General features: G+C 36.6%; 1 protein-coding gene across 3 annotated transcripts; it reads right to left on the bottom strand.

The window, feature by feature from the left end:
* Positions 1 to 4,280: 4,280 nt before the first annotated feature.
* On the bottom strand, positions 4,281 to 26,358 carry LOC306874739 (zinc finger protein GLIS2-like). Of its 3 annotated transcripts, none has more exons than XM_079424970.1 (7): positions 25,935 to 26,327; positions 18,455 to 18,607; positions 15,958 to 16,097; positions 10,687 to 10,857; positions 9,894 to 10,027; positions 9,614 to 9,732; positions 4,281 to 6,882 (listed from the first exon to the last, which is right to left on the bottom strand). In XM_079424970.1, the coding sequence occupies exons 2-7, from the start codon at positions 18,588 to 18,590 to the stop codon at positions 6,248 to 6,250; spliced, it is 1,335 nt and encodes a 444-aa protein (XP_079281096.1). In that variant the 5' UTR covers positions 18,591 to 18,607; positions 25,935 to 26,327; the 3' UTR covers positions 4,281 to 6,247. The 3 variants fall into 3 exon arrangements, with proteins under 3 accessions (XP_079281096.1, XP_079281097.1, XP_079281095.1); XM_079424969.1 differs by having other exon boundaries at positions 4,287 to 6,981; positions 25,935 to 26,358; XM_079424971.1 differs by lacking the exon at positions 18,455 to 18,607 and having other exon boundaries at positions 25,935 to 26,238.
* Positions 26,359 to 26,701: the final 343 nt, after the last annotated feature.

Raw genomic sequence — 26,701 nt, 5'->3', positions numbered from 1 at the left:
CAATCCCTAACCTGTTTTGTTTTTTGCCTTGTTGGCCTTTTTGTTTATTAAAAGATATTCTTACCTGCATTTGGACCCAGACCCCTGTTCTTTCCACGGTGCTCCCGTAGTGTTCCGTGACAAGCCCTTCCTACACCTACCCTAATCCTACCTGATACTGTATTTTCATTTTTGAAAATAGGCTAAATGCTTTTCTGATGCGAGTTGAAATTTGAAAAGGGAGAAAAGAAGTTCACCAAAAGGAACCTGAGTCGATTGCGACAAAATTATACCAGTACAACACACATTATACCATCTACACCACTGGGGCTGATGATAGGTGGAAGTCTAATTTTGACTAGCCCAATCACACATTGGTGGGCAGAGTTGGTGTAAATAGTTTCTGCCAACAAGTCTGGCTATTTGAACTTAGTGTAAATAGACACCCCATCTAGAAATGTTTCAAGTTTTATTTTAATTCCCAGAATGTTCTGCTAAAAGGTGGGATAACATTCTCTAAAAGCGTTTATTGATAACATTATTAGAACATTATCCGGTTACATTCTAATAAAGCTTCCCAAATTCTGGTTGAAAGTGAAAACCCAACCTTTGTTTGATGTCAAGCTCCAGCGTCATTAAATAACTCCAAAAACAGCATTACAAGCTTCACTTATTATATATTTCTGTCATACATTTACACAAGTTTGTATTGAGAATAACAGAGGTTTAGATGTTGATGCCTGTTTTAAAGTAATTTGGTTTGATGTCACCATTGTGGTGAGAAGTGTTTGCTTTAGTTGGGCAGTTTGACTCTTGACTCAATGTTGCTCTTTAGCTGCTATAACTATGTTCGTTATGGCAAAAGCAACAAGTGAAAATGTGATCAGATGATGTTGGCTCCACGCTGATGATAACAATGTCATCACGTAGTGATCTGGTCAGCTGGTCTCATCTAGAGTCTAATCTATGCTATTAACTTAATATTAGTAACTGTAGTAATGTGTTCCAACAGCATAAGATACAGTGGTGTTCTAATCAGATAATCTGTAAGTCCACCTTTAATTTTAAAACACATTGTTCACAAATCACTTTAAACTACTGACCACTCAGACACACACAGACATGAAGAATCAGTGATGAATCTCAATAGTGGTGGCATGCTTCATGCCGCAATGCATTCTGGGAGCCCTGCATGAGTTTTGTATGATGCACCCAGAATACATTGCAGCATGAAGCATGTCACCATTGTTGAGATTCATCACTGATTCTTGATGTTTGTGTGACAAACCACGTTGCTTTTTCTGGGGGGGGGGGTTATATCCTTGAAATGATCTGATTAAAGCTCTGCTAGATCTCAATCTGTAGAACCATTGCATTGCTATAATAAATAAAGTGCAACTAACACCATAGATTAGACTGAATTAATATACATGACAATATCTGAACCATCAGCATGTAGCCAAGATCATTTGGTGACCTTTTCTCTTGCTGTTTTTGCCATAACAAACAAAAGTCGAGTCAAATTGCCCAACTAACGCAAACATTTATCACCATACCAGTAACATCAAATCAAACTATTACTTTCAAACAGATATCAACATCTAAACCTCTGTTTAACTCAACAAGACCTTTTGTAAATGTCTGACGGAAATAAATCAATCTGGTTTACAATAAGCGAAGCTGGTTATGCTGTTTTTGGAGTTATTTAATGAAGATGGAGCTTCATAAAACAAAGGTTGTGTTTTTACTTTCAACCAAAATTTGACATCTGAGCAACATTTGAATGCACATCCAATGTTGAATGGGAAGCTTCTCGATGAAATCTTTATTGGAATGTTAGAGGATAATGTTCTAACAATGTTATCAATAAACACGTGTAGAATGTTTTTAGAGAATGACATCCTAACTTTTAGGAGAATATTCTGGGAACTAAAATAAAACTTGCCAATGAAAACATAACCAGAACATAGCATAATATTCTCAGAACTTTCTTAGAACAAAAACATTTCTAGCTGGAGTTAAAGGCATGATGGTCGCACTCCACCGCTAGGTCGTTAAAGGTTCGGACTTATACTGTTTCTCTGCAAATTTTTACATTTGAAATTTGGTTATTTTAACCGAAGTTGCTTGGTTTTGAAAAAGTGACTTCTATGAGAGCTGTGCTTTCATACATTATTTTGCTAATGTGTACGTTCCTGTAGCCTACTTACTAAATTTACTGAATTTAAATTTGCTGAATTTACTCTTTCTGTCTCTGTCTGTCATTAGCTTTAGTTAGGTTACAGAGGGGATCGAAAGTTTGGGAAACCCTTGCAGAATCTGTGAAAATGTGGATAATTTTACCAAAATACATTTCACTGCATTTTCACCTACATTTCACTGCTGGTTATACTCTGTATAATTGTGTATGTGACAAATAAAACTCTTGAATAAAAACTCTTGAAATAAGAGAGATCATACAAAATGCATGTTATTTTTTATTTAGTACTGTCCTGAGTAAGATATTTTCCATAAAAGATGTTTACATATAGTCCACAAGACAAAAAAAATTGCTGAAATTATTAAAACTCAAACACAACAATTAAAAAAGGTTCAAACATTCACTGATGTTCCAGAAGGAAACACAAGGAAACATTAAGAGCCGGGGGTGAAAACTTTTTGAATTTGAAGATCAAGGTAAATTGTACTTCATTTGTCTTCCAGGAAACATGCAAGTATCTTCTGTTGCGTCAGAAGGGCAGTACTAAATGGAAAAATATGATATTTCAACAAAATAAAAATTTGGACATCTTCATCCTGTTCAAAAGTTTTCACCCCCCGGCTCTTAATGCATCGTGTTTCCTTCAGGAGCATCAGTGAATGTTTGAACCTTTTTTAATTGTTGTGTTTGAGTCCCTCAATCATCCTCAGTGTGAAAAGGTGGATCTCAAAATCATACAGTTACTGCTGGAAAGGGTTAAAATATGCAAAAGATGCTGGAAAACTGAAGATTCTGCAGGACCTGGAGGATTTTTCTGAAGAACAGTGCTCAGTTTAACTGTTCAGAACAAACAAGGGACTCATGAACAACCATCACAAAACAAAAAAACAGTCGTAGATCATCCAGGTAACCACACACAGTATTAAGAACCAAGGGTTCCCAAACTTTTGAATGTGGTTATTTTAATAATTTCAGCTATTTTTTTGTCTTGTGGACTATATGTAAACATCTTTTATGGAAAATATCTTACTCAGGACAGTACTAAATAAAAAATAACATGCATTTTGTATGATCTCTCTTATTTTGGTAAAATTATCCACATTTTCAGATTCTGCAAGGGGTTCCCAAACTTTCGCATGCCACTGTATGTTTAGTTAGTGACTCCCTAGTCTCAGCCTCAGACGTCACGCCCAGGAAACGTTTGCTGAAGGTCTGGCTATGCAAGACTAGTGACTCCCAAACTCTCTATCATAGCCAGTTCTTTCTTGAGTTCAGGTTGTTTAACTAAGGCAGAGGCTATCTGCACTAAGTGTAAATTTGCAAAACATTCTCACTCTCAACTCGTCACATATTCATCCTGCTATTTTAACAGTGTAAATATATTCTATATTTGCACTTAGTGTAAATAGCATTTCCATAAGAAAATACTATTTTGACTTAGTGTAAATAGAATGCATTGCTATATGCATTTAGTGTAAATAGCTTCTATCGCTATTTTTACACTTAATAGAGCAAATAGCTGCAGCCTAATAATTTTACAAAACAAAGAGGGTTAACTTTCATTTATGGTTTTGTAAGGTAAAGTTGTCTCTAAATGAATGAAGTTAAGTCAGTATATTTTTCTTATCCACACAGCTGCAGTTTACCACACCATTGCATTATTAAAATATCAGATGACCATAAAGTATCTACATATCTATTTTTTATTTTTAGCATAGTTTGCTTTAAACCATAAAAGACAAAAGCAAGTATGAGCTCACCTCTTCCAGCCATTTCTGTTGGAGAGTTTCGCCTCCATGTTGTGGTGTGTGTGCATTCAGGGCAATCAATGGCCCTTAACTGAAAACCTGAGAGTTAAAGCTGCTGTAGAATTATAGGTGGCTCCACCCCCTCCCACCTCATACAGGTGTTCACTGAGGATGGGGGGGGCAGGGATAGTTTTTATGGTTGTTTTAATAGAGATCACAATTATACCATACATTTTTTTGCCATTTGTAATACTTAGAACACAAAATAGGCTTCAGTTGATCACATTATTACTAACCAAACAATGTAAAAATCCATTTTAGTCTCCTTTACAAAAAAAAAAAACAACATTGTACACACTTTACTCATTGCACTCTTTATTGGACTTATGCACCATAGTCCTGTGTTTCATACATTTCATTCCGGTCACATTGACAGACGTCCTGTGGTATGGTAAGACACATTAGCATTAGCTCAACTTCAAGAGGCATTAGCCTCAACGTCAGGAAAACATGTAAAAAACATTTACGATAGAAGCCTATTGAACTAAATCTGGTAAAATATACATACATGAACTGACAATATACATCCAAATGTATTTCATACATTGTATTTCGTCAATAACAACCTTACGATATAAGGCACTTTGTTTTGGTAAAAATTCAATAAAATATCCTGTGCAAATATAGTTTGTTACAATACTCAAGCTGACCGTGACAGGCCATAGTCTTAGCATTTATCCATTATGCATGGCAGATATCAAAAAAGAGCTATACAACATTACATATGCAGTTCCCGGTGCAAACCCAGGCTCCGGTTTTACAATTAAATGAAAAAGGTCAGCCATGCATGAAGGTTTACCAATCCGCTAGCCACAGAACTAAATAATGGATAACAAATAGTTGAGTCCAAGTGGACTCATGTCATCATATGACAGTCAATGTCTCGTCGTTGAAAATGTATAAAACATAAAGTGGCACCATTAAATGGCTAATAATGAAAACTCAAGCTGATGATTACTTATAGCAATCAGGGTGCACATCTTCGCTGATTAAGATATTATTAAAATATAACTTTGTATGTAACTACATGTCCCGAATCAGTTACTTTTTGGTTTTAAGAAACCTACAGGTATCAAAATTTGCGAATAAGACACATCTGCTTTAACAACTAGTTGGTTTTTATAGACACTACAATACAGACCATAAGAGATTTTTATATTTTACTGAACAAAATCAATAACTTTTAAAAAGATATTTAATTGTGCATGCTCATTTTAACCTATTTTTTATTATTTAGATTTAGCTTTGCTTTCTAAACGCTCATTTAACGTTAATTTAACATTAACCACAAACTGAATAAAGTAATCTCAATATCTTCTTTTTTCATACTTGCATTACAATGATGCCTAAATTCACGGGTAGCATTTAAAACTTCTTATTTTAGTGTTCTATTTTTGTTTTATTTTAATAAATGAACATATCCGCCTATAGCTGTGGAATAAAGGCTAATGTTTCTTTGTTAGCTCACAGCAGGTGCTTTTTAGCTAAATTAAAAAGATGTGTCATATGTATGCTTTTCATGTCACATCCTGTTCTCTGTTTGGTCACTGTCAATAGTCTCCAGGAGACTCTAAGGTAAATCAAGGGTGTATACTATTAATTACGAAGCACCCCCTTCTAGGAATTTCTTATGAACATCACATTACATATGTTCTGATGTCTTTGATGACATACTGATTAATATTTGAATGAACTTTGTTTTGACTATTTAAACACTCTGTACTCATACTCTACCAGATGATTCCCCTAAATGCCAGCAACTCTTTCAAAAAGTGACTAATGGCTCACACCAGGAACAATAACTATAAAGATAACTATAACAGTAACTATCTTAGCCGTCACATAAACGGACAGAAACATTGTTCACTGAAAGTAAACACTGTAGTTTTTTTTGCTTGTTGCTTTAAATGCTCAAGCTCAGCTGGAAAAATGGATTTTGTCCTAAAAGTGATTCCAAGATCATTTCATTCATTTAAAACATTACAGTTATTGTCATTGGTGTGTATGGCCTATAAGGTCTTGTTTAACATTTTCTGGCATATGTGAATCCAGTTTAGCTTTTGTAGTGTGAACAGAAAACGGACAAACTGGATTCATACCAAATTCGTGAACAGTTCAAAATCCAAATAAAATCTGAACTCTCACCAAACATTTTTCCAAGTAGTTTTTTTGGGGACATAACATAACAAAATGACAACGTAATCCGATTTGAAATCCAAATCAGATTGGTGTGCAGTGTGAACAAGGTGCATGAGTCTCTTTACGTGGTCGCCACTTGTTTCAAGAACAGCATGCCCGGAGGAATCACGACCCATGAGTGAGGGCCCCGTCCTGCTCCCATCCTGCCTTCATCTTCATCATCAACATCATCTTCTTCCTCAACCGCTCTTTCAGCTTGACCCATGCTGAGACCGAATGGCGGCAACAACAAGGGGTGCAGGATAGGCACCTTCCCAAGCCCAAGAGCACCAGAGCTGGGGTACAGCACTGGCCTGGCTCCTAAAAGCGGACTAAGCCTGGACAGATCCAGAGGGTGATTGCTAAGGGCCCCGGGGAAGGCATGACTCCCAAATAAGGTTGTCGCCGTACCCGGTAAGACAAAACGAGCCGCTCCGGGGTAAGAACGATCCATCCGTCTGCCATCCATCGATGAGGCACCTTCCAATTCCAGCCTGTTGGTTCTGGGCGAGGCGGCGCGTTCCTGCACTACGGCGTGGCCGTGGGCCTTGATGTGTTTGCGGAGAGAGCTGGGGTCAGTGTAGCGCTTCAGACAGCCCACCATTTTGCAGCAGTAGGGTTTGTCCACATAGTGTGTGCGCGTGTGTTTGAAGCGGTCACTGGAGTTCGAGTAGCGCTTGTTGCAGCCTTCGTAAGGACAGATGTATGGCTTCTCTCCTGAGAGGGCAGAAGAGCAAGAGATAATCAAAGGCTGTACCAGAGGAATGCAGGGGTCGAGACAGCTGAGGTAAGACAGTCCCAACCAGATGCACAGGCCTGTAGAGACATTTTGTGTGGGGAAAATGTGGATGTGTGACAAAAGTACTGGTATTTTGGTATTAAGGTCACGCTTACATAAAAAAACAAACAACAAAAGTCAAAAGGCCCGTTCACGACAAGAACAATAACTATAATAACAATTAAACGAATAGCAGTCCACACCACACCGATAACGATAACGACACAGAGAAACACTATTTTTTGAATTTTTTTTTCGAGTTGATGAACGATAAAAACACTGAAAGCCAATCAGAATCCGTCCTGCTTTAAAGCTTGTGCATTTAAAGTGGCACCTGCAAAACTGCAGCACATGCATATTTTTCTAATCTAATTGAAACTAATCACTCTAAACCTAAGGTTTTGTTTGCAATTATTCAATCTGTTACAAATCCTTCTGTTAACACCTTGCCTGTTGCCTCTGTGAAAACTTCTTGAGATATTTTAGTGACAAAATTACTAACTTAAGACCTAGCGTCTGCCCCACTTTAACTTTAACTGTCACTCCTATCTCTGCCTTTTTGGTTGCTTTTGAACCTATCCACCTTCAGGAATTGAAGGAGGTGATTGACAAGCTTAAACATTGATTCTGTTCTGGAGATATTATTTTTAAAATTAATTATCGATTCGATTGGGCCAGATTTGGTGTGTCTCATTAATAAGTGTCTCCAAACTGGCTCTGTTCCTGCCAATCTTAAAGTCACTACGGTCACTCCTCTGCTCAAGAAGCCTGGATCCCTCTGTCCTAAAAAAAAAATTCGGCCAATTTCTGTCTTACCTTTCATTTTAAAGGTTTTGGAGAAAATTGTGCTGAATCAACTTCAACGTTTTCTGTCAAGTAATCATATTTATGAGGTTTTTCAATCTGGTTTTAAGTCTGCTCACAGCACTGAGACCGCCCTTTTGAGAGTGTTAAATGATATTTATCTCTCTACTGATTCCAGAGACTCTTTTGTTCTTATTCTTTTAGATTTATTGGCCGCTATTGATACCATAGACCACTCCTTACTATTATCGAGTCTAGCGTCTTGGGTAGGTCTAAAAGCAAACGTTCTGAAGTGGTTTCAGTCATACCTGTCCGACAGAAAGTTTTTAGTGAAACTACTCTTCCCCTGCACCGCTGACCTGTGGCCTTCCACAAGGCTCTATTTTAGCTCCCTCTCTATTTTCTCTTTACATGCTACCTCTGGGCTCTATTCTACAAAAAAGGCGTGTCTTTTCATTTCTACGCAGATGATACTCAAATCTATCTACCAATCAAACGAAACAATTCCACTTCCATTACTTATCTTCTGCAATGTTTAGAGGAGGCTAAATCATGGCTAGCCTAAAATGAATTTCCTCTTCCTAAATGAAGACAAGACCGATGTAATTGTTTTCGGTCCAAATGAGAACTCCCAGTGTATAAGCCCTGAGAAAGTTTATCCGTTTTTAGATCCTCACCGGTGCGGAACCTAGGTGTTCTTGTTGACCAGCATTTAAAATTTGATAAGCATATCTCTTCTGTTATCGGATCCAGTTTTTATCAGCTTCGCGTACTGTCCAAAATTAAAAACTTTCTCACTCCTGTTTTCATTCGTTGGTGTGGATGCTAATATAGTTATCATTATACTTATCTTTATAGTTATCGTTCTTGGTGTGAACAGGCCTTAATTCTACAGACTGAATTTGGTATAAAGAGTGTTGTAGATTATAGATTTATAAATATGTAAATAGATTTAATTAAAAAACATATACAAAAATGTAAAAATATGTATAATTATTCATTTAATTATTATTAATTACTACATAAAATATTGTAGTAATTCATATTTTTATGTTTGTATCAGTGCTATCAAACAATTAATGGTGCTTAATCGCATCCAAAATAAAAGTTATTGTTTACATAATATATGTATGTGTACTGTGTATATTTATTATGTATAGCTATATAAACACACACATGCATGTATATATTTAAGGAAAATATGTTATGTTTATATATCAAATATACTTGTATTTATATATAAATTACTTGAATATAAATATATACATGTAAATATTTTCAAAATATCTATTGTATGTGTGTTCATTTATATATACATAATAAATATACACAGTACACACACATTTATTATGTAAACAAAAACGTTTATTTTGGATGCGATTAATCGTTTGACAGCACTAGTTTGTATATATTTTACAATTAAATATATTGTAAACTTAAAAGCTGTAATACTTTAACTGTCTACTTTACATTTGATTACTTTTGTATTTTTGTACACTTTAAATATCTGAATGTTTACTGAATGTTGCAGTTAGATACCTGAAAAACATCAAGAAACATTTACTTAAAACAAGAATATTTTAAGGCTACATGACATTGCTTTATTTTTTAATATTGACATTAATAGGTAACTCTTTAAAAAAATCAATGTCTTGAAAAACATAACAGTTGTTTCTCTATGGTTTCAAAGCTGATATCAAGAGTTGCCATATTATACTTTTATACTGGTATCTTCGACTGAAATTTCAGGGTTTTTTTAAACCTATTCTTGTTTAAACGTGAGCTAACTGGATTTTATGTGTACCATATCCGTGTTTGCATTTTGCAAACCGTGTTTGGTCCATATTGCAAAGGTGTGTTTCTCACCTGTGTGTGATCGGGTGTGTATTTTCAGGTTTTCCAGGCGTGAGAAACTCTTGTGGCAGGTAGGGCAGTGATGAGGTTTCTCGTTGGTATGAGTACGGATATGAATCAGCATCTTGTACCTGTGTTAAACAAATAGATCCCGGATTAGTGCTTATATATTGCATGCACACCATCCAAGAGCAAACATCAGACAGACATTAAAGTTTCTCAATATCTTGGAGTGGGTGGAATTCTAACTGCTTCATGCTTAAATCCTTTGAATGTGTGTAAGATGTTTGACCTGGCATTAAAGCCTCTCCCCTTGCGCGCGCAGCCCTCCCAGTGGCAGCAGTATCCTGAATTCTTCTCTGGTTTCACATGTGAGTCATTCACATGGTCCACCAGATCTTGCAGGCTCTCAAACAGCAGATGGCACTACAGAGTAACGATAGAGAGCACAGCAGGGGTAGGGAGGCAGATAAGGAGCACAGAATGAATAGATTGTGAATAGCTGTTTTGATATCTAATATCATGTACTTAAAGAAATAGTTCACCCAAAAATGAAAATTGTCATTGTTTATTGTCTCAAGATTTTTCTTTTTTCGTTCTAATGAACACAGAGTAAGCTATTCTGAGGAATTTGGGTAATCGGTTGGTAAACAATTGATGGTAGCCATTGACTTCCATATAATTTTTTTTTCCATACTATGGAACTTAATGGCTACCGTCAGCTGTTTGGTTACCCACATTCTTCAAAATATCTTCTTCTGTGTTCAGCAGAAGAAAGAAATGGTTAAAGTTTGCTTTGCACTTTCTAGAGTGTTTGGAGTGGATTTAGTACATTAAGTAGTTTCTTGGTAGTTTGTAACTGGTCTCTAGGATATTCTGGTCTCTAAACATGGCTTGGGTCTTTCTTTTAACGTAAATCTAAGGTATTTTAAGTTTATAAGTTTAGTTGCAAAAATTGACTCATCAAATGACTCATCAAATAGTGCTACATTATTTCCTGTTTCATGATCTATTTACTGTTTACACTATTAAACATAAACTATTAAACATTAGTCAAACAGCAATACCAGCTCTCCCTCACTTACTTTTAGCCAGCGGCAGGCCAGCTGTTCATCACTCGAGGGATCAGGGGAGTGCTGACCAATCAGCATCGAGGAGGGCAGGCGCAGGGGACCCTCTGCACCAATCGGCAGAAAGAACTGGAAACCTGGAGGTGGAGAGGCACTATCCTCGTGGTACGTGGTGCTTTCAGATTCCTGAAGAAGCAGAAGAGCTTATGTATCAGTAATTGATTTCTGAATCATGTCCGACTCATCGTGGTTGGGAAGCAAGAGACCACCTCATGGCCGAACAAGTCCGGACATGTTCCCAAACCTACCCTCTATTTTTGATCCTAGAAAGGGTTCAGATCAGGACACTCTGTGAGACTGGACTGAAATGAATTAGTGTGGAGTGGAATTGAATTATGGTAATGGTGTATAAGGCAGTCTCTCTTCCAGCAGAATTACATTTATTTGTCAAAGAAACTTTGTCTACGCCCCAGAAAGCTAAAAACTTCTGAGATCATACTCATCTCAGAAACTATACTTTGATTCTTGAAAGTGATCTGAATCATCTTCCGAATCCATTTACCACATCAATAAAAACAGACTAATTTTCTGACATTGCTGAAACTAAAAGGTCATTTTCAAGGTCAACAAGAGTGATTTTTACAAATACATCTAAGCTTAATATTAGTGCTGTCAAACGATTAATCGCATCCAAAATAAAAGTTTTTCTTTACATAATATGTGTGTGTACTGTGTATCTTTGTTATGTATATATAAATACACACACACACATGCATATATATTTAAGAAAAATGTTAAGTTTATATAATAAAAATATTATAAAGTAATATAAAGTAATATAGATTATATGAATATACATATATACATGTAAATATTTTCACTATATATACGCATGCATGTGTGTGTATTTATATATACATAATAAATATACACAGTACGCACACACATATTATGTAAACCAAAACTTTTATATTGGATTCGATTAATCGATTAATCCCACCTAACATTAAAGTTTTTAAATATACTTTTATATTGCAATAATTTCACATTCAATCTTTAAATTAATGTACAAACAACATAAAGACAGTATATTTTTAATATTTGTTTAATGGCATCTTTATTTTTATGACTGAAGGCCAGTATGACTGATACCAATTAATACTGATAAAAATGTTTCCCCCTAATATTTAACCATTGGTTATAGCCATTCAACTTTATATTATAATTAAGAGCTATCAATTTGAACATTTATTAGACTTTAAATATAACTTCTAATTCAAGTGAACTTAAAACAATCTTCACATAAACCCATTATATTAAATGTCATATTTATCTACCTGTGCCCCTCAGCAGAAATATACAGAAATTGAATAAAGTTATCAAACACTAAATTCTAAACTAAATACAGATGAATCCTTAAAACTATAAAAGTTATTGATTTCCTCTTTTTTCTTTTGTTCTTGATGAACAGACATCACAACAGCTGATTATTAGGTTGTTTTGGCTTCTATTTCTTTAAGAGTTGCCGCTACTGAACATGACACGGATCTGACACCCATCGTATTTTCTCTCAACTCTACCTTTTCTGACCCATTTTAGGTCGGACCCATTTCAGTCTCTTCTAATGAGCTGATGAGTTGAATTGACTGTGTTAGATGAGAGAGACAGTGCTAGGATGCTCCAGGACCGTTTTGAAAACCATTTTAGAGACAAGTTCTTAATGTAACTCATATATAACATATTACATGCATGCACAGTTTTATGGCAGCTTTAATCGCCTTTTTGGTAACTTTATGATTTAACTGATCACGACATTGAATGCTCGTAGTTTCTTTCGCGATTTGACATGAAATGCCAGGCTATGCACACACCGGCACCTTTGTGCGTGTATTGAAGAGCACGCCCTGCGAGCACAGTATAGTTTCCGCGCTTGTTTGCCTTGTGCCTCACGCTGAGGTGAGGTTGAAGCACGCGTCTGAAACGTCTCCTGTTTGATGTGTAACACGTTAAACTGAAAAATTCCTCGCCTGCGTTAATGCGCTAATTTTGACAACACTTATATATATATATATAATAAAATATATATATATATAAAATATATATTTTATATATATATATTTATATATATATATATATATATATATAATATATATATATTTAAATATATATATATATAAAAAAAAAAATAAAAAAAAATATATATATACTGCCCTACAAAGGCAAAAGACATTAACTCGTTAGAGTGTGAAACTGAGAAAAATGACTTTAAAGTTTTTTACTTGTCCAGCCAAATTAATTATAGGTAGGACAGTGGAAATTTGGCAATTAGATGTTTTAGTAATGAAAATTATCTACATTAAAAAATTGTGAGCTCAAACTTAATTTTTACCACTATTTAAAGTTAATATACTCTGCCTTTGCACTGTCTGAAAAAAGTGAGAAGTCACACCAAGGTAAAAGGCAGTAACGTCCACATTATCACTATTTTGTCGCTGATCACCATTTACAAAATCGTTATAGTAACACCTGTATAAAGTCTAGTTATCATGGGCTATATCATCTCATACAGGCTATTGCATATAGTAATGTGACTGTATTAATTTTAGAATTACAGACATACTGCCCCCTTATGGCACCAGCAGTGTGGTAATAAGCAGACTAAATGGTAAACATGTGAGTGGATACCGTTTTGCAAGTTTTGCAACCAATTTATTTGCTATGCTCAGTAACGTAAAAGAATGCTAGACATAGCATTATTGCTTACATTGACTTGAATTAAATAGCCTAACCTAAAACAACGACTTGTGGGTTTATGTGAACGCCAGCAAGCAGGCATGCTCAGAAATGCGTGTGGATTAAACATCGATGATGTTCAGCACCATGGAATGATTTTATCGTGTTACAAGAAAAGGTAGCCCGATCTCACGGCAATTCGTCCATATTTTACAAGGTGGCTATTCTGATTTTATGATTGATCATGCTACATGCCACGGCATTAGAGTCCACACGCTTCCAACTAGAAGTGACAACCAGGTGAATAATTACAAGCAGGAGAAAAAAAAACTTTTTAAAGGTTATTTACGATTATGTATTGCTGCCAAGGTGTCTAGTCTTTACAGCGCTTTGTTATATGGTGCTGTTTGGTAAATCACGATATTATTCGTTTGTCTACACCGTAATTAGCATGCGGCAGACTTTAATGGACAGTAAAAAAAGGCAGAACACCGTATAACTCCAAGCTGGCACCGTAACTTCATATTGACGCACGGGAAAACAAACGCCGTACGGCAGAACGCCGTAACTCATTTTGAGCGTTCCAAACAAAGCGAAAGAGCCATTACTGGGGTTATATGGTGTTCTGCCTTGGTTTCTCTGGCGCTTTTTGAAGTTACGGTTGAGACGACCCATTATTTTCTCGGAAAAACAACAAAATTGACTCAAGATACTTATGTACATGATAAAGGATGTATTGAATGTCCCAAAAATATCAATAATTCATTTTTGACAAAAATCTAAGCTACGGTCTTTTGCCTTTGCACGGCAGGGTCGCGGTTTTCCCGCACAACTATTTTGAAAATACAGTTGCGGGAAAAATTACAGAGCCGTGGTTTGCGGATTTTTAGGCTACTTTTATAATGTACCGCGGCCGCCCAAAGTATGCACGTGATCACAAAAAGAAGTTATTACAAACACTCGATGGTGGTTTAAAGTGAGTTCTGAGTAAAAGTGTACTATAAATCTCATAAATTGTCTTATGTAGCATGATGCTAATGTAGAACAGGTCCAATTCTTCTTCATAATGCATTTTATCATAATACTTAATGTAAGGTCGCAAAAAATGTTTTGTTGTATTTATTTAGAAATACTTTTGATAATAGTTGGGTAAATGTATACTGGGATTGAAGCGAAGTGGCTTGGTAAACGTTTTATTGCCAGTATAAAGGCTGATAATGGCTGAATTAAAGCAAAAGAATAATAAGGATTATGTCTCATGCTGGCGGAGATGTGAAAGGTTCTGTTTCCTTAAACTAGTTTGTCATGCATTCCTTTATTTCAACAAATTTACAGGTAAATCCTAGTATTTTAAATTTGCGATTAATCGTGACGACTTGCTGAAGTTCAAACCGAGCATCAGAATGGGGAAGAAAGGGGATTTCAGTGACTTTGAACATTGAGTGGTTGTTGGTGCCAGATGGGCTGGTCTGAGTTTTTCAAAAACTGCTGATCTTCTGGGATTTTCACGCACAACCATCTCTAGAGTTTACAGAGAATGGTCAGAAAAAGAGAAAATATCCAGTGAGCAGCAGTTGTGTGGACGAAAATGCCTTGTTGATGTCAGAAGTCAGAGGAGAATGGGCAGACTGGTTAGAGATGATAGAAAGGCAACAGTAACTCAAATAACCACTCGTTACAACCAAGGTATGCAGAATACCATCTCTGAATGCACAACATGTCAAACCCTGAAGCAGATGGGCTACAGCAGCAGAAGACCACACCGGGTGCCGCTCCTGTCAGCTAAGAACAGGAAACAGAGGCTACAATTCACACAGGCTCATCAAAATTGGACAACAGAAGACTGGAAAAATGTTGCCTAGTCTGATGAGTCTCGATTTCTGCTGCGATATTCAGATGGTAGCGTCAGAATTTGGCATAAAGAACATGAGAGCATGGATCCATCCTGCCTCGTCTCAACGGTTCAGGCTGGTGGTGGTGGTGTAATGGTGTGGGGGATATTTTCTTTGCACACGTTGGGCCCCTTAGTACCAACTGAACATAGTTTAAACGCCACAGCCTACCTGCATTGTTGCTGACCATGTCCATCCCTTTATGACTACAGTGTACCCATCTTCTGATGGCTACTTCCAGCAGGATAATGCACCATGTCACAAAGCCCAAATCATCTCAGACTGGTTTCTTGAACATGACAATGAGTTCACTTTACTCAAATGGCCTCCACAGTAACCAGATCTCAATCCAACCTTTGGGATGTGGTGGAATGGGAGATTCGCATCATGGATGTGCAACCGATAAATCTGCAGCAACTGCTTGATGCTATCATGTCAATATGGACCAAAATCTCTGAACAATGTTTCCAACACCTTGTTGAATCTATGCCACGAAGAATTAATGCAGATCTGAAGGCAAAAGGGGGTCCAACCCAGTACTAGCAATGTGTACCTAATAAAGTGGCCAGTGAGTATATACATACAATCATTTAACTGCGTTGTTCAAAATCAACTGAACCATTTGAAAAATGTTGCAGACTTTGAATTATAAGTTACTCACTGAGACCAGAAGAGGCGCTCTGGGGCTCCAGCTAGCGCCACTATCTATGGGAGAGGGTGGTGAAGGAGAGGAAGATGGAGACCGACTCAGATCTACCATCGTGGACGATGAAGAATCTGACATGTCCTTGTCAGCTGCATCTGGAGATAAGAAGAAATGAGGTTTTTGTACAACTGAGAATGTTATTGACTGTCAGACTGTAGATTAGAGATGGTTTTTAGGAGTAGCCCCAGAGTGCACCCTGGACGATGGGGTGGGGCGACACATTAAGGTGGGGCGACACGTGTCGCCCTGCCCATCCCCAATTCATTGGTTTATAATACAGCAGAGCTTATTGGTGTAGACGTTTGCGCATGAGCATTCTTTTATATAGGTTTTTATGAATGATCTACGATGTTTGGCTGTACTACAGAAATATTAAGTGCTAACAACAGCGATTTCCGTTAGAATCAATTAGCAAATGTGTTTAAACTTATGACTAATTAGTTAAGATTAAGTTCCTATCAAACGCTTGGTGGCGGCATTTCCGAGTACTTCGGACAGAACAGAGCTAATATGTATGGCTCACGAATTAAGTCTGGGGAACAAATTCTCAATTCGTGGCCATATAGTCCTACCTATGCTATAGCACGTTAAATGAAGTCAGAAATTATTGCACTTTTCACAGTACACGAAGCAGACATACTTTAACAATGGGCAGTTTTAGCTGGGTTATGTTGATAAAAATGATCCACTGTCTGAGATATCTAGCTGTTTTGTATAAAGTATATTTATATATAGCCATATTCTTTATTTTAGAATCGGTGTTCAGTAAGACATAGGACAAACCCGCAAATGGTTTTATTTTAAAGAACAACTGCGGTGACAAATAAGACAATATGTGTGGATAATGGGAATAAAAACCTTGCTGAAACAATATTGGGTTTTTTTTTGCATATAGGCCTATTTTAAATGTTTTTGTTTACTAAAACAGCTGTTATTAAATCTGACCTACAGCAAATATTATTATTAATGTGCTTTAGTGCGTATTTAAGCAATAAATGTTCAAATATTTTCTCTGCAACATTTTCATTTATACTTTTATATATATGCACAAATTAAATGACTGGTTTTGTGGCTCAATCCTTTAAAAAGAACCAGGAATCACTGTACTATATTAGGCAATACTGATTTTAGATTTTTAGTAGGCTAGTTATTCTAGTCTTTAATAAATAAAAAAAATATTAATCACAAAGAAGGTCTCTTTTACTCATTAAAAGTGCTCACCTACATATTGCACAGATTTACAGCTCTGAGTGATTTAATATTCGATGGTTATGCAGGTATATATGGCTACAATGATCAAGTGTTAATAACTGAATCTAAATTCATCCCGTACAGATTAGAACAGGCACACACAGTGAGGGTGTGGATACAGAAATGGATTTTTAATATCTGATGTCACGGACACTTATTTACTATAGGAACCTTTAAAAACTGTAACAGAATCAATAGACTCAAATATTTTATTAAGATATAAACAAAGAAACATTGAGCTTACCATGAAAACATTTTATTAGCACTTTATAACCTACAAGTTTGTGACGCATTGAGCAACGTAGGCTAACTCATCTCTTTAAACAACAACAAAAACCGTTGTGCTTTAAAACGTAAAATCAGCCCCTTATGTTCGTGTTTGTCCATTTCTAAAATACAGTAAATTATCATCATTTGCGTATAACATCCCAATTTAGTGCTGATCCGCGGCCTGCCGATCCTCAAGGAAATATGAATGAAGCACTATTCAGCCTGAGGAACCCGGAGGTGCCGTCATCAAGAGTTTATTTGTAAACAATGACTTCATCTGACTAAAATTACCATGGTTACTAAACAGATAATAATCAAGATAGGCCTATGATTCTAGAGTTAGCACATAATATTTCTGTAATATGGCCAAATCAATTACAAAATCTTACACAAATGAATGCACATGCTCGGGTCTATACCAATAAGGTTTGCCGTGTTATAAACCAATAGAAATGGGTTTATAACAGATTGCACTCTGGAGTACTTGGTTTTTAGTGACTCTTTCTGTAGTTACACTGTTATGCCAGTAGGTGGCACAATAAGTGAGTCGCTGATTCATTCATTGAATCAATTCGTTCAAGTGCACTGATTATTTGAATCTGAATCAGTCATGCAACTAATTTGTTCAAAACCTTTGAGGAACGAAACGTGTAGCCAGGTGACCTACTGCTTCTGGTAGATACTTATTTGTGCCTCTGATGAACATTTTACTATCGTATGAGGCTACAGGAGAGGAGTTGTAATGTCAGAGAAATGACTCAGTTGTTGGTCACATGACAATCATAAGACAAATTAATGTAGTACATCCGAATTACATTCAATCTACACAAATTCATATTATATAGAACAAACGTATATGACTGTATGCATGTAGTTGTGTGTGGTATAATCGTATTGGTATGCGTTTCATCTATGTGGTCAGTTGACTAACCAGGGCTTTTGGCCTTGTGCAATGCGCGGCATATTCGAGCACGAGAAAAGTGTAGCGGGGCACAGATGGACGTTCTGAGCGTCCTGTCACGGCCAGAGGGAATCTTCAAGTCCAGGGGCTCGTCCAGCGACAGCATAGTTTTAATCCACCAGCCTGAGAAAACCAAATCATATTATATATCCTGTATATATTGAAAATTTATTTTTTTCCATTACAACTTTTCACAGTGGCACCAACACTGAATCATAGATGAAGGACCTACATTTCACTGCTGGTTATACCCTGTATAATTGTGTATGTGACAAATAAAAAAAAATATTGAAGAAGAAACCCACTCTCTCCCTCACACACACACACACACATATGCAGACACACTCCCACACACGTGCAGCTCCGCGTTCACTTCAGCAACTGTAAGTCATTTACACTTCTTTCTGCCAGACAAGTCATGCACACACAAACGAGCACACACACACACACACACACACACACAAGCAGTTCATCACACCAGCAGCCCCACTGCAGTCAAAACATGCAGAACACATTACAGAGATATATAGATCTGAGTTCTTTGCTTTCCTTCATTCTTTTCCTCCCGTTTCGGTTTCTTTCTGTGATGCAGAGGAAAAGTTAATGAAGACTGGGCATCTGGCTCCACATATATGTACAATTATTTGTACAAGAGATTCCAAAAGTCTAAGACCACCAGGTGAAATTAGGAATACACCATAGTTAAAATTCTGGTAGATAATTATTTTTAGTGTTGGGGTAATGCATTACTATAGTAGGCTAACGCGAGTTACGTAATCAGATTACTTTTTTCAAGTTAGTAGTAAAGTAATGCATTACTTATAAATTTACAAAAAAGTATCAGGGTTAATTTAATAGTAATACAAATTACTTTGCTTTCCCAGTTATTCACTGACTCCTCTCATCTCCCCCGTATTGAGAGTATTTACTTTTAAGTACTTTCCATAAAAATGATCTAAGTAACGGTTACTTTATTATGGAGTAACACAATATCATAATGCATTACTTTTCAAAGTAACTTTCCCCAACTCTCATAATTTTCAGGTTACGGCTGATATTAAAGTTCTTTACTATTTTGTAGAAATAAATATATAAAACCATAAACCTAAAATCAGTAATTTAAAATGTTTAAAGAAATAGTTCACCCAAAAATGAAGATTTACTGAAAATTTGTTTGCCCTCAGGTCATCCAGCATAGTGTTTGTTTGTTCTTCAGAACAGATTTGGAGAAATTCAGCATTTCATCACTTGCTCACCAATGGTTCCTCAGCAGTGAATGGGTGCCGTCAGAATGAGAGTCTAAACAGCTGATAAAAACATCACAATAATTCACAAGTAATCCACTCCAGTCCATCAATTAACGTCTTGTGAAGTGAAAAGCTGCATGTTTGTAATTAACAAATCTATCAAGGCATTTTAACGTCAAATGATTGCTTCCAGCTAAAATGCAAATCCATAATCTATACAATTGTTTTCTCCAGTAAAATGTCGTATCCTCTGAATCAGGTGAGAAATACGCACTGGCAAAGCACCTCTTACAAGTGAAAACAGTTGTAAACCAATATGTTGGTGGACTTTGAAGTGAGAGGACAACAGGGGATGGACATTTTCACTGGAGGAAGTTTTATTATGGAATATGGACTGAAGCAGTGGTTAAAGTTTAAATGCTTAAATGATGGATTTGTTTCCTACAATCCTGCAGCTTTTTCCTTCACAATGCGTTAGTTGATGCACTGGAGATGTGAGAATTATTGTGATATTTTTATCAGCTGTTTGGACTCTCAGTCTGAAGGCACCCATTCACTGCAGAGGATCGATTGCTGGGCAAGTTATGTAATGCCAAATTTCTCTAAATCTGTTTGGATAAAGAAATAATCTCATTTTAGATGGCCTGAGTGTAAGTTTTCTGAAAATGATTAACAAGTGAAAAAGTAACTTTTAAACGACACCTTTTTGGACCACAATGAACGCCCTCTCTTACGGTGATGTGCATTACATAAACATTCATCTAACCATATAATTATCTTCTTCACTTACAGAGGAATGAGGAAGCACAGCACACACCCCCACATTCATCATGACCCAAAGTTATGTTTTTTTTAATTTTTTTACAGAGAACATTCCCACTGTTGAAATGTTGATCTCCGAGCAAACACTTGTGGCTTTTCATTTTCTGCTCCTGCATGCTTTCTTTTCCTCACTCCTCTGATTCTCTCTCTCTCTCTGATATTACACAGTATTGTAAAAGGTTTGAGAGCTGAACACTTCCCCTCGTCTCCATCCCTCCCTCACTCTCAGTCTCTGGAATGGGGGTTTGTTTTCAATCTAACTTCTTCCTCGAGCTCCACCCTTACTTTCTGGGCTTAATATACACGCTAACACAGAGACATACTGTACAAACACCACAAATATTGCACACGTTTCTGAATGTCAACCTCCTGGTAACATTCAACAGGTTTTAAAATGGATTTTGAGTAGCTGCTTTACAATGCGTCCAACCACAATGACAGTGCGGTGGTGTTTTGTCTAAATGATGGAATAAACCTTTTCTTTTTTTAATTTTGTAAAGAAATTCCACCCAAATGTCTTTTAAATATGTACTTTTATGATTATATTCTCCACACAGACACACACAAGGTCACTCTTTCTCTATTCTGTTTCTCATTCCTCCACATCTGCAAGTGTCTGAAATTCTGGCCCTTTACCTCCTTTTGTTGACTCACATTGAAAAGCAGTGGGTGATCATTCCTTTCCTATTTCTCTTTTTCACTCCCTCCTTCCAAAACTCAGTGATGCAATCCCATTATTTAGCCTGCAATCTCAGTGTCTGGTATGAGAAAGAGCCAGAAAAAGAAAGGATTGTGTGCTAGTGTATCTCACCAGGAGTTTTTCTTTTTACTTTTTAATCGCATCCTCAAATATGATATATATTACTTATAAATTACAAGTAATATTTTTTTTTAATATTAAAAACAAACTGTCATTTGAAACATGACATGAATTTATGTAATTTAATTTACAATTTATTTATTTAACCATTTAATTTGGTAGCAACAAAATAAATAAATAAATAATAAAAAATAACATTGTTACTATTACTTATATATTATTAGTAAATACTTATGTAAATAAAATATATATAAAAAGTGTCATTTGAAATTATCTGCTTTTGTATAACGCTCATAGTTTAATTTACGGAACTTATTTGTCAACTTATTTAAATATTATACATATACTAACTTATATATTACTACTAATAATTTATATATAAAAACAATTGAAACAATATTAAATTACTTTAATGTAATTAGTAGATTTATTTAACCATTTAATTTGGTGGCAACAAAATAAATAAACAAATAACATTGTATTTATATGCTACTATTACTTCATATTATTTGTAATTATGTACATAAAATGTATATTAAAAGTGGTTTATATGTCATATAATTGTTTTGTTTTTTTAATTCAATGACATTAACCCGAAAATCCCTATCTACTTCTTTATTTAAAGTTAACAGTTTAAGTTATATAATTCATTTAACAATTTAATCTAAAACAATATTTAAATTAGTTTAAACAAGTATCCAACCATTTCAATCTATATACTATGCGTATATTTGCGTTTTAAGGTCATTGCACATTGAGTCCGAAATTTTCATCCAAATTTTTCTCACATTAAAAAATAAATACGACCTCACATTGTGTATATCACATTTACACACTGCCTCCGAAACGTTCGTCCGTCATAAAATTGTTTGGATCAGGTTCGATTTTCTGTGTTTTCGCATTTGTAGCAAGCATTTTGATAAGATGCAAGCATTTTGCATATGAAAAGATGACGAATACGAAAAAAAATGGAAAAAACAACCACAGCAAAACAAAAACGCATATGAATATTTCGGACTCAAGGTCATTGCACACTAGTCCGAAATTTTTGCATGCGTTTTTCCATTTTTTCGTATTCCTCATCCTTTCCTATCAAAATGCATGCTACGGATGCGAAAACGCAGAAAATTGAACCTGATCCGAATTTTTTTTTTGATGGATGAAAGTTTCGGAGGCAGTGTGTAAACATGATTGACACAACGTGAGGTCGTATTTATTTTTTTAACGTGCGAACATTTCGGACAAAGTTTAGGATTCGGTGTGCAGTGACCTTCAGTGTGCAAGGACATTTAAGGTCATTGTACACAGAGTCCGAAATTTTTGTATGCGTTTTTCTGGGGGGTCTTTTCGTATTCGTCATCCTTTCCTATTAAAATGTTAGCTACTGATGCGAAAACGCAGAAAACCTGATCCAAATTTTTTTATGACGGACAAAAATTTCGGAGGCAGTGTGTAAAGGTCATTGCACACTGAGTCTGAAATTTTCGCATGCGTTTTTCTGTATTCCCTATCATTTCCTATCAAAATGCATGCTATGGATGCGAAAACGCCGAAAATCGAACCAGATCCTATTTTTTTTTTGACGGACGAAAGTTTGGGAGGCAGTGTGCAAACATTATTGACACAACGTGAGGTCGTAATTATTTTTTAACGTGCGAAAATTTCGGACTCAGTGTGCAGTAACCTTAAACGTGATTGACACAACATGAGGTCGTATTTATTTTTCAACGTGTGAAAATTTCGGACTAAGTGTGCAATAGCCTTTACTGTTAATTTAATTTTTTTCTCTCATATTTTCTGAGGACCCCCTTAAAAACACTCTCTGCCATTCATCCATAACAGGATGAGGGTGGAGAACAAAACACGGCTAAATAATGAATCACTGATGAGGAAGAAACAACAACATCCTACAGAAGGCAATAAGCGCCACATCGCTCCCTCTTTCTTTCTTCATCGCTCCTTCACTTTCCACCCCCTGCATCTGGCAACAGGACAAGGTCAACACAGTATCCCCTCCTCTAAAATTCCCATTCCTTCTTCTCCCCTTCCCCTTCTCTCTATCTCTCCGTATAGTCTGTCATCCAGACACACACACACACATTCCTCTGGCCACAGCAAATTCACCCAATTTGTTTCCACTGCGCTTTTAAGTGTACATTAGAAATGCAAAGAGAGAGCCAAGCTCATAAACAATAACAAGAACCAGCTGCAGACCCAAGGCAGCAATCGTGCGCAGTTTCTCCATCGACGTGGAGCAAAGAGGAAGTCTGGGAGAATGGTTGCGGCTGAGAATCAAATGGACGGTGTGGATTAAGTGCAATTCGAAAATTTTTCAGGCATCATTTTCTCCCTTCTCGTGCTCTCATATTTCTCTCCTCTCTCACTCTCTTTTTCCATGCCTTTTCTCCTCCCCTTGGATTGCTCATGATTCGTGAAGGCCTCCAGGAACTCTGTCCAACATCAAACTCAAGCCAAAGGGGGGACAGATTGAGAAAATAGAATGAGACATAAGGGTTGATGAAGAGAAAAAGGAGGGCGGGAGCTCAGGAATTCTCTGTTTCTTTTGGAAATGAACAGATATATTGCTCAATATCGTGTGTTTATGCTGTACAAGGCGTCCTCGTATAGGTAAAGTTAAATAAGGATCTAATGGAGATGAAGAATTCCAGAAGCAGCTATTGGTGGTTGCTGTTTCACAAGAAAAGAATGTGTGGTTTCATCTCTCCCTTCTGTCTTTCCTCACCCATTCTCTCCAGCGAACCCAATGAACCCCAACGCAAAAGGTGAAGACCACATTATAAGTCAAAACTGATGTAACTGACACATCCCTCAGCAATCGCAGCAAACAATGTCTCATGACCCACTGAAACATTCATATGCATACTCCCTCAGCCACACATTCATCCACAATCTGTCCCTCATTCCATTCCTCAGACCCTCTGTTAATGTTGCAGTTTGTTGCATCAGGACTGGGCTTGGCGTTGCACCGAGAACCTCCCAAAGTACTGCCATAACCACCATAGACACTGAGCTGGACACGGCAAACGCCCACATATTCGGATTAGCAGTCATCAGAAGGGGTTTTCAAATGCACATTTGGAAGACTCCAATCTTGATTATTTGCATGCATCTGTGACATATGTGAGCGTTGATGAGCCTAGGTAAAGGTAGATGCCATACAAAATAGTTTGCAAATAAAAATGTGTATATATAAAAAAACGGTACACATGGCTTGTAAAAATTAGACTTCATTTAGGACCTTTAACAGAATGTACTTTTTTGTCATTAGCGAAAAATGAAATATGTTGTATTTATTTGTAATCTGTCTTTTAAAGTAGATATCCCATTATGTTACTGGAGCTAAAATGGTCAAACGTAAACATGTTGTATTCAGTTATCAAGCTAACAATTTAGCCTTTTAGTGTTAAATGGTTACAAAACACTTTTCTGATTTGCTACGACAAGATATCACAATAACAATGGATGAGATCTTAGTTTGCCCTGAGATAATATTGAAATAAACCTCACCAGGGCACAAAACATAAAGGCATGCTGAAAGGGTTAAGTTAGCCTACTAGTTTAATGTTAAATGGTTATGACAAGTTTTTCTGCTTAGCTATGACAAGATATCACAAAAACGCAGGATGGGATCTTAGTTTGCTGCGACATCAAAATAAAATAAACCCCAAAACTTAAGGATCTTGTATCATGCTGAAGTGGTTAAATTTGCAAGCTAGCAATTTAGCCAACTAGTTTAACATTAAATGGTTTACGAAAAACTTTTCTGATTAGCTCAGACATGATATCACAAGAGCGCAGGATGGGATCTTAGTTTGCCCTGACATAAATGCAAAATAAACTTCACCAGGACAAGAAACATAAGGGTCTTGTATCATGCTGAAGGGGTTAAGTTAGCAAGCTAACAATTTATCCTACTAGTTTAACATTAAGTGGTTATGATATTTTTTTCTGATTAGCTATGACAAGATATCAAAATAATGACATAAAATAGGCTAAATAAATAAAGCCAATCAGCACACGAAACATAAGCATCTTGTATCATGCTGAAGGGGTTAATTTTGAGATAATTAACTGCTGACAGTAAATAGCGAAATTTTCACATATTTTACTGCATAAAAAAATAAACAATACATATCTTATTATGTGTAAAAACGGCTGCAGACTAATACAAGACAAACTAGCATAGCTGAGAAATCAACATCAATCAATCAGCATCAAGCTTTCTAAAGCTCCTTGTAAAATTAGATGATATTACAGCATTTGAAACACAAATAACCTCCCACAGGTGTCCTCCGTTCACACCTGTACCTGCCCTGACATGACTGTCATAAGTTATATAACACCAGGTGGTCCCTGTTTATGGCGGAGTCTGTTTACCAAACCTATTCCTTGTTGAGTGGTATTCGATATTCGACATTAAAGAAACTGGGTCAGACTGTCTGGATAAAACTTACGCAAAATAACACACACACGCACAACCTTAATGCTTTTCTAGACGTCAGCTGATACAGATTGTGTTCGTCCAGATGCGTAACGTTACCTCAATAAAGGCGCTCCTCTGATTCCCAAATACCTGACGACTCGAAGCGCGCGGTCCGTTTAACGCTTAACGATTAAATCTCCAGATGTCTTCATCAAAAACACCCCTGGATCCAGTTGACCGCTTCCAGCTCACGCATGACACGACAGGCTATACTTAGACCGAAAACGCAAACTGTTGCTATTAGGATAATGGTCAGGAAATGTAGAATTGTGTCAAGTTGCGATAAATCGTTCTAAAATAAATAAATTTCAGAGGTGCATCGTTTGCTTACGACGCCTGTCTACTGTCTCCTTCCTCAGTCAGAAAAACAGACGGGGGGAGAGGGAGGAGAATAAGACAGAGGGTGGAGGACATGATTTGATGATTCTTTATTTTCCTCCAGATGTGCTCTCTCTCTCTCTCAGATTACTGTATTATTCTCCCTCCATCAATCCCGCCCTGCTGTGTGGCCCCGCCCCCCACGGAGACGTACGTGAGGACGTCTTTCTCACGGCGTGAAAACTGTCTGACTCCTGTTCCTGGTGTCTTGCCGTATCCTCAACATTCTAACTTTGCTTACTTTAAAGACATAAAAAAAAAATAATAAAAAAAAGGTTGCAACATATTCATCTGGATTTCTCATTTCTGTTTCGACCGACATGTTTATTTAGAGGATTCTTTGCAAATTAGCCTAACAAAAAGTAGGCTAACTGTAGGCTAATGAATGATTGTTATAAGGCACTATAAGCTACAATAATACCATTAGCCGTGTCTCAAAGTAAATT

Source organism: Barbus barbus, assembly GCF_936440315.1.
Source record: "Barbus barbus genome assembly, chromosome: 9".
In the NCBI taxonomy this organism is placed as follows: domain Eukaryota; kingdom Metazoa; phylum Chordata; class Actinopteri; order Cypriniformes; family Cyprinidae; genus Barbus; species Barbus barbus.
Note: the sequence above shows the minus strand (reverse complement) of the source record. Positions and strands in the feature narration are given on the sequence as shown.